General features: G+C 38.7%; 1 protein-coding gene and 1 non-coding gene across 4 annotated transcripts in view; one reads left to right on the forward strand and one right to left on the reverse strand.

Annotated features, from left to right (window-relative positions):
* Positions 1-4,959: 4,959 nt before the first annotated feature.
* TRNAL-CAA (transfer RNA leucine (anticodon CAA)) lies at positions 4,960-5,036 on the forward strand. The gene has a single exon. It is a non-coding gene; the product is annotated as a tRNA-Leu (tRNA).
* A 1,436-nt stretch (positions 5,037-6,472) lies between these two features.
* LOC136876402 (methionine-R-sulfoxide reductase B1) overlaps positions 6,473-20,409 on the reverse strand; it is a 68,912-nt gene continuing 54,975 nt past the window's right edge. For all 3 annotated transcript variants that reach the window (XR_010860588.2, XM_067150351.2, XM_067150350.2), the window contains 2 exons: positions 10,596-10,713; positions 6,473-10,511 (listed from right to left, as the gene is read on the reverse strand). Coding sequence is in view for 2 of the 3 variants with exons in the window: in XM_067150351.2 (XP_067006452.2) it covers positions 10,636-10,713 (78 nt within the window). In the remaining variant the exon portion in view is untranslated. The remainder of the gene's footprint in view (positions 10,512-10,595; positions 10,714-20,409) is intronic.

A 20,409-nucleotide genomic window follows, 5' to 3' on the forward strand; every position in this document is an offset into this window, starting at 1 on the left:
ATGGAAGTTAAAAGAGAAAGAAGTAAGGGAAAAGTTTCAAGAGGATCTGAAGAAAGAAATTCCCAAAGATGAAGTAAACAGTGTGGAAAAGGAATGGACACGTTTCAGAAATGGTTTTGTAAAGTGTGCAGTAAACACCTGTGGAAGACTATCAGGGAGAAAAAAGGAAAAGGAAACTCCTTGGTGGAACAGCAGGGTAAAGGAAGCAGTTAAAGAGAAAGAAATGGCTTGGAGGAAGTGGATAGGCAGCAATAGTACAGGGAATTGGCAGAAATATAAAAAAACTAAAAAGGTATGTAAGAAAATAAAGGGAAGTAAAAAGGTTTTGTATGGTTTGGTGAAGAATAGTTTACAAAATAGGGAAGATACAAAATTTGTAAAAACTGAAACAGGACAGATATTGATGCAAAGAGATGACATACTAAAAAGATGGGAAGAATACTTCTCAAAATTGCTAAATATTAAATACAGTGAACTAGTAGATGAGAAGGAGCAAGAAGAAACAATAGGGAAAGAAGAAGAACAAGAAAAGGAGATATCGATGTTAGAAATAGAGGAAGCCATACAAAAGATGAAGAGCAGTAAAGCAGCAGGAGTGGATGAGGTAACTAAGAAAATGATAAAAGCAGCAGGACCAATAGGACTACAAAGGCTGTATAGATTATTTAGAATAATCTGGAGGAAGAAAGAGATCCCAGAAGAGTGGGTTTAATTATCCCGATATTTTAAAAAAGGTGATAAAAAGGAATATAACAACTACAGAGGGATCACCCTTATTGCCCATGTAGCTAAGATATTTGAGAGAGTATTGGAAGGAAGACTGAGGAGGAAGCTAGAAGGAAAAATGGTAGAACAGTATGGTTTTAGGAAAGACAGATCAACATTTGACCTGATCTTTACATTAAGACATGATGGAGAAAAGATGGGAGTCTGGAAAAGACATAGTGATGACATTTATTGATGAAATTAATTGAATGAACAGTTTGAGACTGAATAAATAGCATAAAATACAGTACCGAGAAAAAAATTAAAATGTAGCCTGCATGGGGACACAGTAATCTTAGGATTTTGAACAGCTATTAAAGAATTAAAAACTAGAGTGAGTAACAGGATTCCGGTTAATCAATTTCATCATCGCTCACTGCTAGCGATTCAGCTAGGTCAGAATCGGAAGATGAATTACCACTCTCCCCATCATCATCGTCACTGGATTCCATATCACCTAAGCGTATGATAAAACTGTCTACTGCATCTTCCATTAATCCGTCTTTTTCCCAGAACTTGTTTTCGAGGTTGATGACATGTTGGTCGAATCCCTCCCAATCAGCGGGAGTCACAGATGCGATAGCATTCGCCGTCACTCCCTGCAGCTTCGTTAACAAGATGTCACCCGAAATGTTCTGTTCTCGTACAGTTCTTTTGATTTTGGCCCAGGCCAATTCACACATGTAAGGAGGCAAGCGTAAAACCGTGTGCCCATGAAATCTCAATAATTCATTGAACCAGTATTTTTTTTTTCAGGATCTTTGAACTTCTGGATCGGTTCAAAAAGCTGAAATTTCTTCATTTCTTGAGAAAAATTCACTTTAGTCTCTTTTAACCATTTCACTATATCACTTTTAACAGCATACCGACAAGGTACTTTGTTTACTTCAGTACTGTGATAAGGCACATTGTTAATTACTATAACGTTTTCAGAGGGAAGATTAGGAAGAATTTTTCACTCACCCACTTATGAAAATTTACTCCATTCATTTGGCCATGGTAATGTCCTGCGGCCTTTCCTGCTCTAAAAATCAGCTTTGCTCCATCAATAAACCCACTCTTAGAACCAGCATGGACAAGTATAAGCCTATTTGAAGAGCTTCTGTTGGTCGTTATGCCATGAACACTGTCACGCTGCCAACATTGATTAAATGTCAGGTTATTGTCTACCCAAGATTCATCAATATAAATGATGTTCCTGTTCTGAGAACGGTAAATTTTCATTCGTCTTAAATAGTTAATTCACCAGTAAACAATGTTTGGGTGCTCAATCAGTATTTTCCTGTTACTGGCGCATCTCTTCCACTTGAAACCCATATGATGTAACAACTTTCTTAGTGTGTGCACCTTCCACGGAAAGTTCATTTTCGCTTGAATTGCCTTTAGCAGCTCGGTGCTGTTGGAACTATTCTCAGCTTTACATAGAAGTCGTTTATGACGTCTCTTATGACTCCCCTATCAAATTCATCACAATGAAACTTGTGTTCCTCTGATCTAGGCCTCTTCTTACCTGGAGTACACAGTGAAAGACTCACCAGCAGAAAGTCCTTCCTTTCGAATTTTTGAGATCGTTCGAACAGATACACCACTGTAATTAGCAGCCCGCAAGTTACTCTCTGTTACCAAGTACTTGAATTTTCCTTGTCTACCTTCCTCATCACATTGTTTTATAATATTCCTGATCACTTCTCTAGTTTCACTGTGAATTGTCTTTCCCTTCTTGCATACGACAGACATTACAGTGTCTTTACAAAACAGTTACACACAGAAATAACAAGAGAAATTAAGAGCAACAACAATAACAACAGATAAATGGCAAACTGAGAAAGGAACACAAATGAACGCAGAACAACACAACAGCAATGAACACAGACACAGCTGGATTACAACTGACAAGATCAAAGAGCTGTCAGTAGAAGATAATATTAAGTCGCCTGGTCAGTAGCAGAGTTGCTATGGTAACCATTGCGTCACTGGCTCTGCTGGTGAAAACTCCTTCACCCTGTGCCTCACCGGGCATGTGCATTCTTCTGATCTCTGAACAATACCTGTAGCTTTCTAACAATTTGGCCTGGGGATTAGTCAAATAGTTTTCAATAGCTTGGGCATATTAAGTCTTCAATGTTAACATGAAGGCTACATTTTATCTGTGGAGTGGGAAGGAAGACACACAATGGAAATGCCAGTCTCATGAGCCCTGTTGTGATCACCTCAGTGTTTCGTGTGTGCAAGTAGTGGTCATCTAGAATAAGGACAACAGGCCTCTCTTTAGATGGTCTGACAATGGAGATGGAATTCTCCAACCACTTAGAGAAAAGAGATTATGTAATCCACCCAGAATCACTAAAAAACACAAAACACAAGTCGAACTAGTGGGTGCACCATCAGGAAGTTGTTATTCCCATCTCTTCAGAGGGAATTGAATTCTTGCCATGGATTAAATTTTGTGGCTTCCTTAAAGTCTTTTGCAAAAACAAATGATTCCATTTTAGCCAGGTCAAATGCCATTCAATGCAAGTCAGAGAAAGTCAAACCATAGCACCTTTTTTTCCATCTCTAAACAGTACTGAACAATTCTTCCAAAACTCTGATCAACACACTCTTCAGGCGACAATTTTGGTTTTACATAATCTTTACGGGGACAATGTGTGGACAATTATAGGACAGTCCACTCTGGTGTAGTGTTTAGTGTGATTAGCTGCAACACCCAGAGGCCCTGATTCAATTCCCGGCTCTACCACGAAATTTGAAAAGTGGTACGAGGACTGGAAGGGTCAACTCGGCCTCAGGAGTCAAGTGAGTAGAGGGGGAGTCAATTCCCACTCCAGCTACCCTGGAAATGGTTTTCCGTGCTTTCCCCCACTTCTCCAGGCAAATGCCAGGGTAGTACCTAACTTAAGGCCACAGCTGCTTCTTTCTCTCTTCCTTGTACATCCCTTCCAATCTTCCCATCCCTCCACAAGGTCCCTGTTAAGAATAGCAGGTGAGGTCACCTGGGTGAGGTACTGGTCCTCCTCCCCAGCTATTTCACCGACCCAAACTCTCACTTACTAGGACACTGCCCTTGAAGCGATTGAGGTGGGATCACTCGCTGAGTCTGGACGAAAATCCAACCCTGGAAGTTAAAATGGATCATGAAAAAAAAAAAAAAAAAAAAAGGTGGGGGGGACACAAATATAGGACGAAAGAAACAAGCATGGCTAGGTCTATCACACCATGTGGTGCACAAAGACGCCTAAAACACATCAGATCTTATAAAATATACAGTATACGATAATATATCCAGATGTTGAATAAACACGAAAGCTCCAACAAATTTGTACGGTTACATTATGTCCAGTCACAATTTCCACTAGCTTTCGGGATACTTACCTTATGTCTATAGCTTCCTGGGCCAATGGGCATTACAAAAACATGAAAGTTTTCAAATCAAAATAATTTTCAAACAGGAAGAAGAATTTGGGATTAGAATGATTTACCAAGGGAATTATTTGGATCTGGCAGATGCGATAGGGTGGGGGATTTATGGAGGGTATATGGGGATCTCTATGTTCGTGGGGTTTGTTATTTTTAAACATCTTAGTACAATATTCTTCTTACTTCCCCTTTCTTCACCTTCCTCCTCACACACCTTTAGTCTGTGTACAATCAGCAGTGACGGTGCTACCGGAGATGAGTCCCGCAAAACACATTACTCATAAAATCGAAACAGACTTTCAACGTATTAGGTCGTGTTACCTACATGTAGTACGTGTTGAAGAGATGTTAAGTACAGAACAAAAATGGCCAGCCGGACACCAGTGGGATCCGAACCCACAACCTTCCGATTTTGCGTCGGTTGCTCTACCAATTGAGCTATGGTGGCCTTGGCCATCTTTGTTCTGTTTGAAAGGATCTGAGCTACAGGTCTGGCACTGCTGCTAGCACACTATGTTTAATTTGTAAACTTCTGTGGTTTTCTGGAAATTTGAAAACGAGGTGTGGTTAAGTGACATTTGTAGAACCTCATAATCTGTATAAACAGACTTTCAACGTATTAGGTCGTGTTACGTACATGTAGTACAATGCGGTCGTGAAAATTCAATATTCAATGACATGCCCCACAACGGGCGACTTAAACGCACTCTACAGTGTGCTAGCAGCAGTGCCAGGCCTGTAGCTCAGATCCTTTCAAACAGAACAAAGATGGCCTAGGCCACCATAGCTCAATTGGTAGAGCAACCGACGCAAAATCGGGAGGTTGTGGGTTCGGATCCCACTGGTGTCCGGCTGGCCATTTTTGTTCTGTACTGAACATCTCTTCAACACGTACTACATGTACGTAACACGACCTAATACATTGAAAGTCTGTTTCGATTACAATGCGGTCGTGAAAATTCAATATTCATATTACTCATACACTTTCATCCAACATTGGTTCACTAGCTCCATTTTCTCCTTTCCTTTCCCTTTCAGACGCCATCTTCAACAACCTGTATTGAGACAATTCACAAATTTATATACAGATTATGAGGTTCTACAAATGTCACTTAACCACACCTCGTTTTCAAATTTCCAGAAAACCACAGAAGTTTACAAATTAAACATAGGCAATCAACTCTACTGAAGCTCTCTCAAGGAAAAACTGCCAATTTCTCCTCAGGATCATCTTATTACCCAATTTGTGGGTTTCAACTGATAGCACTCATGTAACATTCATGATTATAGTGAATGCTGAAATTCTCATAGATGTACCTTCCACAGACTCAACTAATCAAATGGGATGAATTTGACATTCATCAAAATGTGAATGTCATTAGAAGTAACTTAATTTTAATTTCAAGAATTTATACCTGTTCTAACGTCACCAGATGCAAAATTTTACTTTTTTAAGACACATCAAATTTCATAACACAGCTCATTAGCACATCACCCAACTTTAATGTATAAGTTCTGTCATTGTTTTATGTATATGTACAGAGTCTAATGATTTATCAATTTTTAGCTATAAATGGCTGAGGATGATCATTATTTGATTGAAACTAGTCCCACAATGTGATATATATAAATAATCACATATAATAAATATGTATTGATTAGGTGGAATCCTTATTTCTACTTATTGTAATTGTAACAATACGGATCAATATGAAGATAATTGCATACGATCAAGACTAGGTGAACAATTGATAGGGAATCTGCCTCCTGGTGACAGCCCTAAATGCAGATCAATGATGACTGATTGAATAAACTGAGACTGATGAGGAGAGAGTCCATCTATTTGTAGACAGCAGTGTAAGCCTATATCAAGTGTCCATCTTATGCGTTTTCTCGTCTCTTTACTATTGCTCACTCTTCCCACACTGACTTGTCATTGTGTTAATGCTATTTTCTGTTCCTTATATGACTTGATGTAGGAAGAATATTAGGGAGCAACAGTTCACATCAAGGTGATGCTTATCCGTCCAAATTACAGTAATATATTCTAATTATTGGACAACGAGGAAGGTTCCGGCTGTGTTGGGTTCTTTTTATTACCCCTGGTCCAAGTGAATGAAGGAGTAATTTAATTTTATTCTATATCTGTGAGAAACTTGAATGATTTTTACTTCTTACTCAAAATATTCCATACACCACATATTATGTACATTCGTAGTCAGGTTTAATTGATAAACTATACAATCAAGAGTTAAATCATATCAAGAATATTAAAAGTTATTAACAGTAATAGCAATATAAAAGGTAATGTTTATTCCAGACACATATGTTGAATACTCCAACATTAAAATAAAATAATTCTTATAAAGGAATGACACTTAGCAAGTAAATTTCTTACTTAAAACTCTCAATCGGCATGTTGTGTAAATGGAAAAACTGTCAAGGAAAAAAACTAATAGCTCATTGCTCTTCATTAGTCCACAACTGGACAACACAAAGGTATATGTGTTAATTATTTTAAAAACTGGACAGCACAAAGTTATGTGTGTTAATTATTAAAAAAATACAGGTGAAACCAGCACCTTTATAAGCTCTGTCTTCATCAAATCACAATCAGACAATACAACATTAATTAAAATTACATTGAGGATTTCCCTACAATACTATTACTTTTATCTAACTATGGAAAACAGATGGAAGTTGAGATGGACTGATTATTGTAACCGAGAACAACAGGAGAAAACATGAAACAATAATCAAGCACATTAAGTTCTTTCTCTGGGTTGGACGTGGTGTTGTTTTATGTAACTTAAGTACAGGTTGCCAATGGTTTGAATACATTGCACTGTTCTTTATCAAGGCGATGGATGTATCCCTATTGGATCGGAGGTAGTCTCCCCTGGCAAATAAAGTCAACTACGAAGGTGATCACTGTGCCTTGCCTGAAATAATCTTTCTGCAAGTTTTAAGGGTTCATCTTTGAAACATCTGGAACATATCTCTCGCTCGACAATTAGTTGGAAGTATCTGGTGGTGTTGAGAGTTCGTCCTGTGTTTCCATGACTTGACCTGCAAGAATTGCTGATTTTGTAGTCTTCCTCTAAATTTATGTTGTTAGGGTGTTCTTAATTTCTATAGCCTCTTGGATTTCTCTTTTGAGATTATGGGGCACAGCTGCTAAAATCTTGGTTTTATCAAATGAAATGTTGTGATTTGTTTCACAGAATGGTTAGCCTGGTTCTTCAGATGTTCTTTCAAGGTGGTATAAATTCTTGAATGCCTATTATACACAAATTACCAATATGCAGGTCAGATCATGAAAGCACAGGATGAACTCCCAAGTTACATAACAGTACCGGAAATGACCGTCAAGCAAGGGGTATGTTCCAGATGATTCAAAGGAGAAACAATGTAAGGCAAGGCACAGTGACCCACGTCGAACTTCATTCCAGTTGCTTGATAATCTCAGCTCTAGTAGGAATATAACAGTTGTCTTCAAAAAGAACAGTGCAATGCATATGAAATGTTGGCAACCTGTACATAAAGGACATAGAACAACACGACTAAACCTTGAAAAAGAACTTGAAAGTAATTTAACAAATTGAGGAGGTTCACATCTAAGATACAGAAATGTAAGATAATGCTTATTACTAGGGGTCAGATTCTTATGTAATTACATATTTTATTACCTTACTTGTTCACCACTGAAAATGAAAAATATTGATGAATTGTGGTTCTGATATGGTTATACTTGGATTTCATTTTACTTTTTTTTTTTGCTGGTGGCTTTACGTCGCACCGACACAGATAGGTTTTATGGCGACGATAGGATAAGAAAGGCGTAGGAGTTGGAAGGAAGCGGCCGTGGTCTTAATAATGGTACAGCCCTAACATTTGTTTGGTGTGAAAAATGGGAAACCACGGAAAATCATCTTCAGGGCTGCCGACATTGGGATACAAACCCACTATCTCCCAGATGCAAGCTCACAGCCGCATGCCCCTGACCGCACGGCCAACTCGCCCGGTTCATTTTACATATAAACAATATTAACTTTAACAAAAATAAGATTCCTAGTAGGAAACCATACTTTAATTTCATCAACTGCAAATGTTAAAAACATTTAAGTGTTTTTAATATAAAACTTTAATTAGTAATGTTTATTTATTTCATTTTCAGGGCACGAGGTTAACAAGAAATTAGCTACAACAATAAATTGTGTAAAATAGTCCACAATTTATAGTGCCTGGTGCCCACGATCTTCAAGGCGTCAAGTCTATATGGTCTAACACCGTGGTTAACCAGTTTGAGTCCGTTAGTTGAAAAAAAATTCACGACTGTTGGTCGGCAGGTTAGGAGAGATGGTGGTATACAATTTCCAATCACTAAATTGCATGCCAAAAGCCTGAATTCAATTCCAAACCTCTCCGAAGTGTTCATACGGAGTGAGAGCATACGACACTGTTTATGGTGATTCGTCCGTCTGATGGGGATGTTAAGTCTTGAGCACACCCCTTGGTCTTATCTGACTGGAGTAAGCTATGTTCCTGTACTTAGTTTCATCCTCTTCATTCCTACTATCATATATAATGTCTTTTATTTCATCTCATTAAGCCCTCTGATGAGGTTGACGCCAGGAAGGGCATCCGATCGTAAAAAAAAAAATGGTATGAGGGCTCCTCTCACTTCATACCCGTCCCTTTAAAGAAATGGGACAAGGGTTGGATATACACTCCACGGTTTATAGTGCATAACATTCTTTTTAAATTTTTTAAGTATTTTGATTATGCCTTTAATTTGATAATATCATAAGTAACTATACTTACTGTCAAAATTAAGGAACAGTAGACTATGTAACATATCTAAAGCAACAACACTAACTTTGTCGTTTATATCTTAACTGTAAGTCATAATAAAAGGAATCTACAAACATTTCTGTAAATTTAATGAATTAATACTAATGTTTGTCCAACCCTTGTCCCGTTTCCCTACGGGGTCGGGTATGAGGTGAGATGAATTTGTCGTGGCGGTTTTTTATGACCGGATGCCCTTCCTGACGTCAACCTCATCAGAGGAGTTAATGGGAGATGAAATGAATGACGTGATATATGATAGTAGGGAGAGGGTGAAACCCGGTGCCGGCACATAGCCTACTCCTGTCGAATAGCACCAAGGGGTCTGCTCAAGGCTTAACGTCCCCATCCGACGGACGAATCACCATCAACAGCGTCATATGCCCTCACTCCATATGAGCACTGCGGAGAGGTTTGGAATTTAATCCAGGCTTTTGGCACGCAATCTAGTGATTAGAAATTGTATACCACCACCTCCCCTACCCTGCCGGCCAACATTCTGATGGTGAAAATTTTTTCGACCAACGGGACTCGAACCGGCTAACCTCGGTGTTAGAACGTTTTAGACTTCAGCGCCTTAACGATCATGGCCACCAGGCGGGCTAATGAATTAATACTAATACACATTTTATATTACTTATTTAATGACACATTTCACTGTACATATTTCGCACTTTATTATTACATAAAAATTTGGGACCTTCTTATTACCAATACCGAGCTCGATAGCTGCATTCACTTAAGTGCGGCCAGTATCCAGTATTCGGGAGATAGTGGGTTCGAACCCCACTGTCGGCAGCCCTGTAGATGGTTTTCCATGGTTTCCCATTTTCACACCAGGCAAATGCAGGGGCTGTACCTTAATTAAGGCCACAGCCGCTTCCTTCCCACTCCTAGCCCTTTCCTATCCCAACATCGCCATAAGACCTATCTGTGTTGGTGCGACGTAAAAAAAAAAAAACAGCAGCAGCAACTTATTACCAACAAACTCCAAAACATCTGTCACTGAATTTGACTAAGTCCTCATTCCCCCTACCTTCTACTAGCAGTTCCAATCCACCTTACTGCAATCTTGTCTGGTTAAGGTAATAAATACAAAGAGTAGAACAGATGTTGACAACTCATAGAAACAGTGTAATGAACTTTACATTCTGTCAACTATTTTTATACTCTTATTACCAGAATCCTATCACAATTAATCAGTATTATAAAGGGGTATGTATGTTTCAGTTTAATGGAATCAACATCTAGATAATTGGTATAAAAATATGTAACATACCTATACAAAAATATCACATTTGACAGCACACTGCAAACAGTACTAAGACAAAAGATATACATTGCATCAGTTAACCAACCATTCATATGAATTTTACTTGGTTAACGTCATAAAGTTTTCATCATTCCTGCTTGCAATGTGCCATATTCTTCAGGTTTTTATTGCTCGTTGTCCATCTCCTTGTCGCTCTTTTCCATTCCTGAAAAGGACCCAAGTAGAATAATTGCAATGAAATATTTCATTGAGGCGATGATCACAGGCTTCACATGATACTAGCACTTACCTTCTGCTAATGGAATGAACTTCAAGGAATGACTGAATATTCAGAAACGAGATCCACCATCTTCACGGTCTTTCTGGAATTCGTGGCCCAGACCATTACCACATTTACCACAAGACACCTATAACACAAGAAGAATTTTAATTTTAACATCAAAAACAGCAAGCTAGGAAAGAGTATGGGAACATTAAGAAACAATGATAACAAACACTCAGAACTGTGTAGGTCCGTTTTCCCAACAGAGAGTCTCTTTATCTGAGTCCAGCATTGATTATACGGCTCAATGCAGGAGGCACACAATTTGCTGCAGTGATGACACGTAATTTCAGAAGGTACAGCCAAAACTCTTCCATTTCTCCAGAGCAGTTAATTTTCTTTTCCATGACGCCTCCCCTGGCATTCACTGTTCATCAGCGGTTTTCTTCAAAATGAAGTGTACCATAATTGACTTAAGACCTCCAGAATGAATACTCAAGGGCTAAGGTCTAGATAACAATATCATTGTTACATAGCCTCAGGTTAGCCTTAATCTCAATCCTTCTTTCATTTGTTTTCCAGCACAGCACATTTAACCACTGTTAACTCAGAGTAAAACACTTATTTGGGAATGGAGACAACATGGCCTGTCCACCATAACTGTGCCTTCTATCACAAAGGATAACCAATCACATGCCAGTGTGGGAAGATGGAGAAGCAGAAAAAACAAAAAGAAAACACACACATTATAAATGGTGGAAAGGCATGCAGAGATGGAGATCAATGATCTACAACCCAATCCAAGATCAAACAGGACAAAGGCAATGATGATTATGATGAAGATGATGATATTTTATCATAAAGTGATGAACTGTGCGTGCATATGTTAAATTTATTAAATATAATGATATATATACATACTGATAACAACAACTAGGATCAGACAGATATGATCATGTAAAAATATACTGTAAAGGATAACATTATTGTAAAATCTGTGTGCAATGTATATTTTGGAACAAAGAAATTGCCAACTGCCCGATTAATCAGATGAGTCAGCAGCAGCGCTGAACCCAGCTACTGTATACACAGTCTATGATGATGATGATTATGCTTATTGTTTTAAGGAGACTAACATCGAAGGGCATTGACTCCTATATATACAGTCTAAACTCCAAGCATAGTGTGAAGGCTTCCTAGCATGTGCTATGGTGGTATGGACGGAAAGTGCTTATGAAGACTAAAGATGAGACACTTGAGGTCATTTAATGGTGATTCAATGGTACGTAGGCAACTTTCGATATTCAACAGTCATGATTCGAGAGTTAACACTGTACATTCATTACAGAGGCTTACTTGGTGAATAGCAGTCACTTCGACCTGGGGTTGATGATCAACCCACCTTGGACTAACCATACGAGTCATTCACTGGGAGTGAATAATTATACTGGCAAACATGTATGACTAGCTTGCAGCAAATTTCATCAGACAGGGAGAAATTCTATCTTGCAGTGGCGTATACTGAGGGCTACCAAGGCCATCAGTGAAGCCCAAGCCTCAAATGAGAATGATGGAACTCTAAATCTTATTATAATGTGAGCATCTGACACATTCTTCCATTTACAAAACTTGAAAGCAATGAGAAAGAACGTCGCTCGTATTTCTGAGAGCAAGGCATCGGAGACTAACATCGCAGCCCACTCCCCTCGAACCACCGCGCGAGGCTTGCTGGCGAATGTCGGAATGGTGTGGGGAACAAGGGGACAATAACCTTCAACTGTGCTAAGCTTCGGTCCGTCAAATCGCTGCCGCTAACGAGAGCGGTGGAAAGAGAAGGCCCAAAGACTCGAAGTTCTCCGGAAGTGTCCGTATTGATGGGATTCACCCATGTGCTACAATATCACGAGTTTGTTTTTGCATTAACAGGACATCTTATGGGTTGCTTATAGTTGGAACTTATTGGTATATTTCAGTTGATCTCAGAACAATTTCAGTTTATCTGAAGTTATAGTGTTTAAGGTGACTGTGACCTTGTGATGCTACTTTTGTGAAATGGCTGAACCGTGTGTAAGTTGGTGGATAAACCATTCACACAACTGAAATATGAAGATAAATTGCTGATAATTAAAAATGGTAAGCCTACCCCACCTCTTACTCAGTTACAGTGTGAACAGGAGGAAAAAAAACTAGAATCCATACAAAGGGTATTTCAACTTGGTACGTATGAAAAGTATTTGTGGTTATGTGGCTCATGCGAACTTCACAAACTTTATTGTTGGCCATGCTTATTGTTTGCAACTGAGATAATAATAATAATAATAATAATAATAATAATAATAATAATAATAATAATAATACCGGGCGAATTGGCCGTGCGGTGAGGAGCGCGCAGCTGTGAGCTCGAATCCGGGAGATAGTGGGTTCGAACCGCACTGTCAGCAGCCCTGAAGATGGTTTTCCGTGGTTTCCCATTTTCACACCAGGCAAATGCTGGGGCTGTACCTTAATTAAGGCCACGGCCGCTTCCTTCCCATTCCTAGCCCTTTCCTGTCCTATCGTTGCCATAAGACCTATCTGTGTCAGTGCGACGTTAAGCAACTAGCAAAATAATAATAATAATAATAATAATAATAATAATAATAATAATAATAATAATAATAATAATAATAATAATGTCCGCCTCTGTGGTGTAGTGGTTAGTGTGTTTAGCTGCCACACCCGGAGACCCAAGTTCGAATCCCGACTCCGCAGGGAAATTTGAAAAGTGGTACGAGGGCTGGAACGGGGTCCACTCAGCCTCGAGGTCAACTAAGTAGAGGAGGGTTCGATTCCTACCTCAGCCATCCTTGAAGTGGTTTTCCGTGGTTTCCCACTTCTCCTCCAGGCAAATGCCGGGCTGGTAACTAACTTAAGGCCACGGCCGCTTCCTTCCCTCTTCATTGTCTGTCCCTTCCGATCTTCCCATCCCCCACAAGGTCCCTGTTCAGTATAGCAGGTAAGGCTGCCTAGATGAGGTACTGGTCCTCCTTCCCAGTTGTATACCCCGACCCAAAGTCTCACGTTCCAGGACACTGGCCTTGAGTATAGAGGTGGGATCTCTTGCTGAGTCCGAGGGAAAAACCAACCCTGGAGGACAAACGGATTAAGAAATAATAATAATAATAATAATAATAATAATAATAATAATAATACATAGCCTCTGGAAAGGCTTGATGGTGACCTGATGAAATGAATGGTGAAGACGTCATAAGTACCCAGTCCCAGAGCTAGGGGAATTAAGCGTACGAGGAGGCTGATTCGTTGACTACCATCTACATTGATCAGGTGCTGAGTATTGGCAGTAGCAGAGGCTAGGGCTTGTGAATCATCCTTAACACAGCAGCTTATCTGATGGCTATTAGCTGCAGCTCAAAACCCTTACGGCTTGATGTTCACTAAATCAATTATCGAAAATGGGTAACCTAAGTCTAGTGATAGCCGCTGTCTTGATTGCAGCATATGCCACTGCTATCTTGTGCCAATAAGCATAAAAGAACGAGACATAATGGCTGTAGTGGCACTTGCACTTGAGAGGTGCGTCTGAAACTGGTGTGGAATGAGATATCAGGAAGGCAGCACCACAGGAGACCTGCTGAGTTTGTCTATGCTGAGGTATCTAGTAAAGTTACTGAAGAGTAGAGGTATGAAGGTCCAGAAATAATGTGTCACTGCTCCAAATACATCAATGACACAACTGGAGCTGAGGAACATGGCATAGCACGCAGGCTGAGGAAACATGATTTGCTATGATGTCATAATCACACCCGGCTTATTATCTGCCAGGATAATGACAGACTGATGGTAGGCTGAAAGACTAAAAGATATTTTTATTATTGAGTTAATAAATAAATAATAACGTTATTTGTTTTACATCCCACTATCTACTTTTACGGTTTTCAGAATCACCAAGGTGATGGAATTTATATTATTTTGAAATATTTTTCTGATTCTATATTGTACTGAACAGGAGGAAATATAAAATTATTTAAAAAAATTAAAATAATTGCTAGCTGCCAATCCGGATACATAATGACGTTTATATCATATAACAGTGGCAGAAATTTGTCCTGCAGCAGTTCTTTAATGTGCCAGTAAATCTATCGACATGAGGCTGTCATATTTGAGCACCTTCAAATACCACCTTCAAAGCCAGGATAGGTACCATACCTATATATAATTGAGATTGGTTTTATAAGATTGGTGTATTTTTGTAACAGTTTGATTTACTTGTCTCCATAATGTGTGCTCTAGATCTCGAGTTATTTTTCTAGACTTATAGTGTGATGTGCTGACAGTTAATCAATTAATAAATTCATTGGTTAATCGTGGATACCAAACATAAGTACACTGAAGATCAAGGTGACTTATCCAAAGTCCATAAGATCTTTGTGTTTTTCCAACTTGCTGATCAAACTACATAATGATAACCCAGAATTAATTTTGATAAGGATTTAATAAAGGTTCAATGTAAATACAAGAAGCAGTTTTTATAAAGGAATTAAAGTTTTAAAACCAACACAGAAGAGGTTAATTAGGCCTAAATCAAATTATGTTTGGACATTATATTACAATTCTTCTTTAACTAAGTTCAGATTGAAGTCAGTCTTTAAAGGAGACCGGTCTTGGGATTTTTGGTTAAACACCAAAATCTGGAAGGTAGTACGTGTGTTGTCATTTGATTGAAGATAATAATAAAATAAAATGACACAGAATTACTAGGTGTACTTCAAGAATGTGGAGTGAGACAAAGACATCTCAACTCTTAAGAAATAGTGTTAGTCTAAGAATATTAATCGAAACCAGAAGATTAAATGTTTTAGGAAAATGATTAACAGGTTAAAAAATTAATCCTTGTTCTATATTGACTCCGAAATTTAAAATTATAACAGTTGGAGAGATCCACCAAATCAATACAGCCCTACAATCACACAATAAACACATAATAAACACATAATAAATCACATAATAAACAAATAAAACAAGTTCTAACACATTATAAACACTATACATAGTATATATTAAGTACATTCAATTTGAATCTTAAAATAAGTTCACAGTCAAATTAAAACTGAAAGATGCCATTTCTTCAAATTACCACAGTCCCATTTTTAAATACTTCTTAAAGTTAAAACATGCGTTTCCTGCAATGTTTGTTAAAAAATTATGTTGCCGGCACGCGTTAATGGAAGAGGGAAATACTCCTCAAGGTTGAATCCTATGGCTGTATTGAATTGTGCGGAACTTTCTCATTTGTAAGTCTAGTACAAACATGTATTCTCATTTTGTTCCTTTAGAGCTGACTCCCTTTCTAAGTAACGTGGCCAAGCTTGGCCGCTGCTGTGAAAGTACTTGATACATACTGTGTATACAGTATTTTTAATGTGTTAGACATTGTTTTAATTGTTTATTATGTTTGTGCTGATTATCATGTGGACAATGTCTTATTTATGGATATTTTAATTTAGACTATTTGTAAGAGATGAAGATTCCTCTCAGGAGCCAAAACGTGTACTGTGTTTTTAGTGAATATAATTGATCACTAAGAGTGATTGTAAGGCTGGATTGATTTGGTGGATCTCCCCTACCATTATAATTTTAAAAATGACCAACACCATTAAGACAAATTAAACAGTAGTGAAGGGAGAGTGAGAATCATAAAATTAAGATACAGAATTATGAAGTAGAAAAGCACAATAAATGAAGAGTGAGAACAACTCGACTCAAACATAAAGGCTGATCGCAGAAACATAACCAGAAAATTAGTAGTTAAATTTTTGTTAGAATAAAGATCAACCAAATTAGGACAAGCCTTGAAATGAAAATGGAGAGGAAGGCAGGACATCGAAAGAATTGTAACCCTTGATAAAAGGTAAATAATGCCAAAAGGAAAGAAAATAAACTCCGAATTTAGTAAAAGGTAACAGACATTATATAAGACTCAAAAGAGTCAAATCTGGGGTAAAAGGCCCAATATGAAATGATGCTATATAACGTGTCTGTATAGGACACAGTCTTAGACCATACCAACTATAATGGCTGAAGACACACGGCACGGCCAGTCACAGATATACACAGTGAGTCAAACACTCACTCCAAGGCTGCGCATCCAAAAATGAGGAAAAATGATTAGATAAGAAGGCTTAGGGAGATGGTTAATGAGAAAGCCAAACAGGAAATAATAATAATAATAATAATAATAATAATAATAATAATAATAATAATAATAATAATAATAATAATAATAATAATAATAATAATAATAATAATAATAATAATAATAATATCACAATAATCCAAACCATATAGATAAAATAAGCTCTTACTCCTTGGCGATTTCAAAGCCAGAGTTGGGAGAGATAATTGGCTATGGAAAAATGTGATGGGTAAGCAAGGAGATGGCAGTTGTAATGCAACTGGACTATTGCTTCTCAGTATATGTGCAGAACAAACTCTTCATCACCAACACTCAGTTTTGTCTGCCTAACCGCTTCAAGGCCACGTGGATGCATCCTCGACCCAAGTATTGGCATGTTCTTGATTATGTCATTACAAGGCATTGTGATAAGGACATACTTATTACCAGAACAACAAGAAATACTGATGATTGTTGGACTGATCACAAACACCTTATTTGTCAACTCAGGATCTTCACACGCCTTAAACCACCTAGGCATCTCCAAATCTTGACCCAGAAGAAAGTTTAACACGTTTAAACTTCAGGACAAATCCTTTGCCACAGAATTTCAGAATATGATCAATGTACAGCTAACAGTTAACCCAGTTAGGACAAATGATGTTCAGTAAGAATGGGCCACTTTGCAGAAGATAATCATGAAGTCAGCCAAGGAAACCATTGGTTTTGTAAAGCAGAAGAGACATGATTGGTTTGATGACAGCAATGAGGAAATTTTATGTCTCATCAATGCAAAAAGGGAAGCCTATCTATCACATCTTCAAGATCCATCCTCAAACATGAAGAAAGCACATTGTTTAGAACTCAAAAGAACATGTCGGACAAAGATAAGAAAAATTAAGAATACCTGGTGGCAACAGAAGCTCAGGAACTTCAGAAACTATCTGATGCTTGGGACCTGAGGAACTTTTACACAGGAATAAAAGAGCTGTATGGTCCATCTCGCTCTTAAACAGGTACACTGAAAACTGCTGACAACTCTACCAATGACAGCTATGAAATACTGGAGCATTGGAAGGAGCATTTCTCCACCCTTCTAAATTGTCCTTCCACTGCTGAAGAAGACTTTTTTCGTGATATGCCTCAACAGCCCGAACAACCATGGATGGCAGTTCCGCCAACTTACCAAGAATTCAATGCAGCTGTCGATTGTCTGAGACCCAGAAAGGCACCTGGCCCAGATAACATCCCTCTGGAGTTAATTCAAGCTGGTGGTCAATCACTCAAAATGGGTATTTTCACTCTCATCCTCAAAATTTGGGAAGTCAGAGAAGTATCCGGCGAACTAAAAAATTCCACTATCATCACAATCTTCAAGAAAGGTGATCGCAGTGTTTGTGGCACAGTAACTATCACGGTATATCACTACTATCTACTGTAGGTAAGATTCTCACAAGAATTTTGCTTAACTGCCACCAGGTTATCTCTGAGAGAGTCCTCCCCAAGTCCCAGTGTGGGTTTCAAACTTCCAGAGATATAACTGATCTGATCATCTATGAAAGGCAACTTCAGGAAAAATGCCGAGAACAAAAGAATCCTCCCTTTTTAGTCTTTTATAACCTGTAAAAGGCATTTACTCTGTTCCAAGACCTGCTATGTGGATAACACTGAAACACTTTGGCTGTCCTTGGTGTTTTGTTGATCTGGTTCAGGCCCTCCATGATGACATGACCTGACAAGTTTGCCATCAGAATAGGATCTTGGATAAATTTCCTATTACTTATGGACTGAAACAGGGGAGTCTGCTTGCTCCAACACTATTTTCATTATATTTGGCTGCCTTGCTACATGAATCTTCTACGAACAAACCTGGTGTGGAGGTTAGGTATCGTTTCGATGGAGGGCTTTTCAACCTAGCAAGACTTTGTTTCCAGAGGCTCACCTAGGTTACAAAGGTAACCAAAATGCTGTACACAGAAGATGCTGCATTACCTACACTCACACCAGAGGAATTGCATGCGATCGTTGTGGTCTCACCATTAACGTTCAAAAGATTAAGGTCCTTCCACATTTGAACATCTCCATCTCAGATAATTCACTGGAGCAGGTAGACCACTTTTCGTACTTGGGTAGTATCCTATCTGTGCGCTGTAACTGTGAGGAAGATGTGGAGAAGAGAATGGTGCTGCCCATGCAGCATTTGGACAACTATTACACCGGGTGTTCATGAATAAAGACCTGACCGTGAAGACGAAACTCATGGTGTACCATGCTCTTGTTATCACAACATTGCTGTACGATTATGAAACTTGGATCCTTTACCGACATGACTTGAAAAAGCTTGAGCGTTTCCACCAACAAAATCTTCGATTCATTCTTAGGATCAAGAGGTAAAACCTTGTCACCAACATTGCTGTTCTTGAGAAAGTGCATGCCAAGAGCATAGAATCGCCCATCATCGGCTTAGACGGACTGGCCATGTCCATCGGATGAGTGATACCAGATTTCCACTCCAAATCCTGTATGGTGAACTTTGTTCCGGCACCAGACCTCATAGAGCCCCCATGAGGTGCTACAAGGACCAGCTTAAGCTCACTATGAAGATAACAGGTTTCAGTCCACAAACCTGGGACACACTTGCTCACGACCGTGTAACCTGGCGCCGGACCATCCCTGCTGCTGTCAATCTGTTTGAAGGGGAACGACAAAGATGTGAAGAGGCCAGGAGGGAAGCACAAAACCTCTGTGCAGCACAACCACGCCCTCCTCCAACAATTCTGTGCAATCTGTGTGGAAGCTTATTCCATGCTAGAATTGATCTGTTCAACCATCGAAAGTACATCCACGGACAGAAGTGAATGTATTAGAAGTTAATTACTCGGAAACAAGTTAAAGCCAACAACAACGAATAATAACAATTTTTCAGGAAGATAACCCAACTACATGCATAAAATACTGTTACAATAGCAATCTGCAAACATGTGAAATGTGAAAGTCTTCCCTGATATTCTGATAAGTGAATTATTATGTTCTTCTTCCGGGTTGAACCGTGTTGTTTTCTGTACATTCTATAGTTTCCCAACATTTCAAATACATTGCAGTATTCTTTGTCAAGGCGACTGAAATGCCCCTACTCGCTCCGAGGTAATCTGTCTCCCCAGGCAGCTAAATCAATTACGAGAGTGGTTATTGTACTTTGCCTTTAAATAGCCTCTTCTCTCTCTGGCTGACGTAAGCCTGATGGGGCCTCCTGAAATGTCTGAAATGTGTAACTCGGTCAGTAGCTGGGAATTGCTAGTGCTGTTGCATAACTTGAGGGTTCTTCCTGTGTTTTCATGTTGTCACCTGCATATTGTAATCTATGTATGATAGGCATCCAAGAATTGCTGATTTTGTATCCTTTCATAACAAAGCCCACTATCATTGGTGTGTACCGGTATGCCCTTTTTAGAACTGAAAGTTCTAGTTCTTAAGGTTTAATTATAGAAAAGTGTTGGTACTGTGTACCAGTGAGTGCCGGCTCAATTTAATCCCTGTCCCATAGTAATAGGTAATAGTGCATAGCTCAGATTTTGTAAATGAGATACTCATACAATAAACAAATTCTTTGTACACACAGTTAACTTAAACTACAAAACTGCTTCTTTGGAAAGTTTTCTTGTCAGATAT

Source organism: Anabrus simplex, chromosome 6 (assembly GCF_040414725.1).
Source record: "Anabrus simplex isolate iqAnaSimp1 chromosome 6, ASM4041472v1, whole genome shotgun sequence".
NCBI classification, from domain to species: domain Eukaryota; kingdom Metazoa; phylum Arthropoda; class Insecta; order Orthoptera; family Tettigoniidae; genus Anabrus; species Anabrus simplex.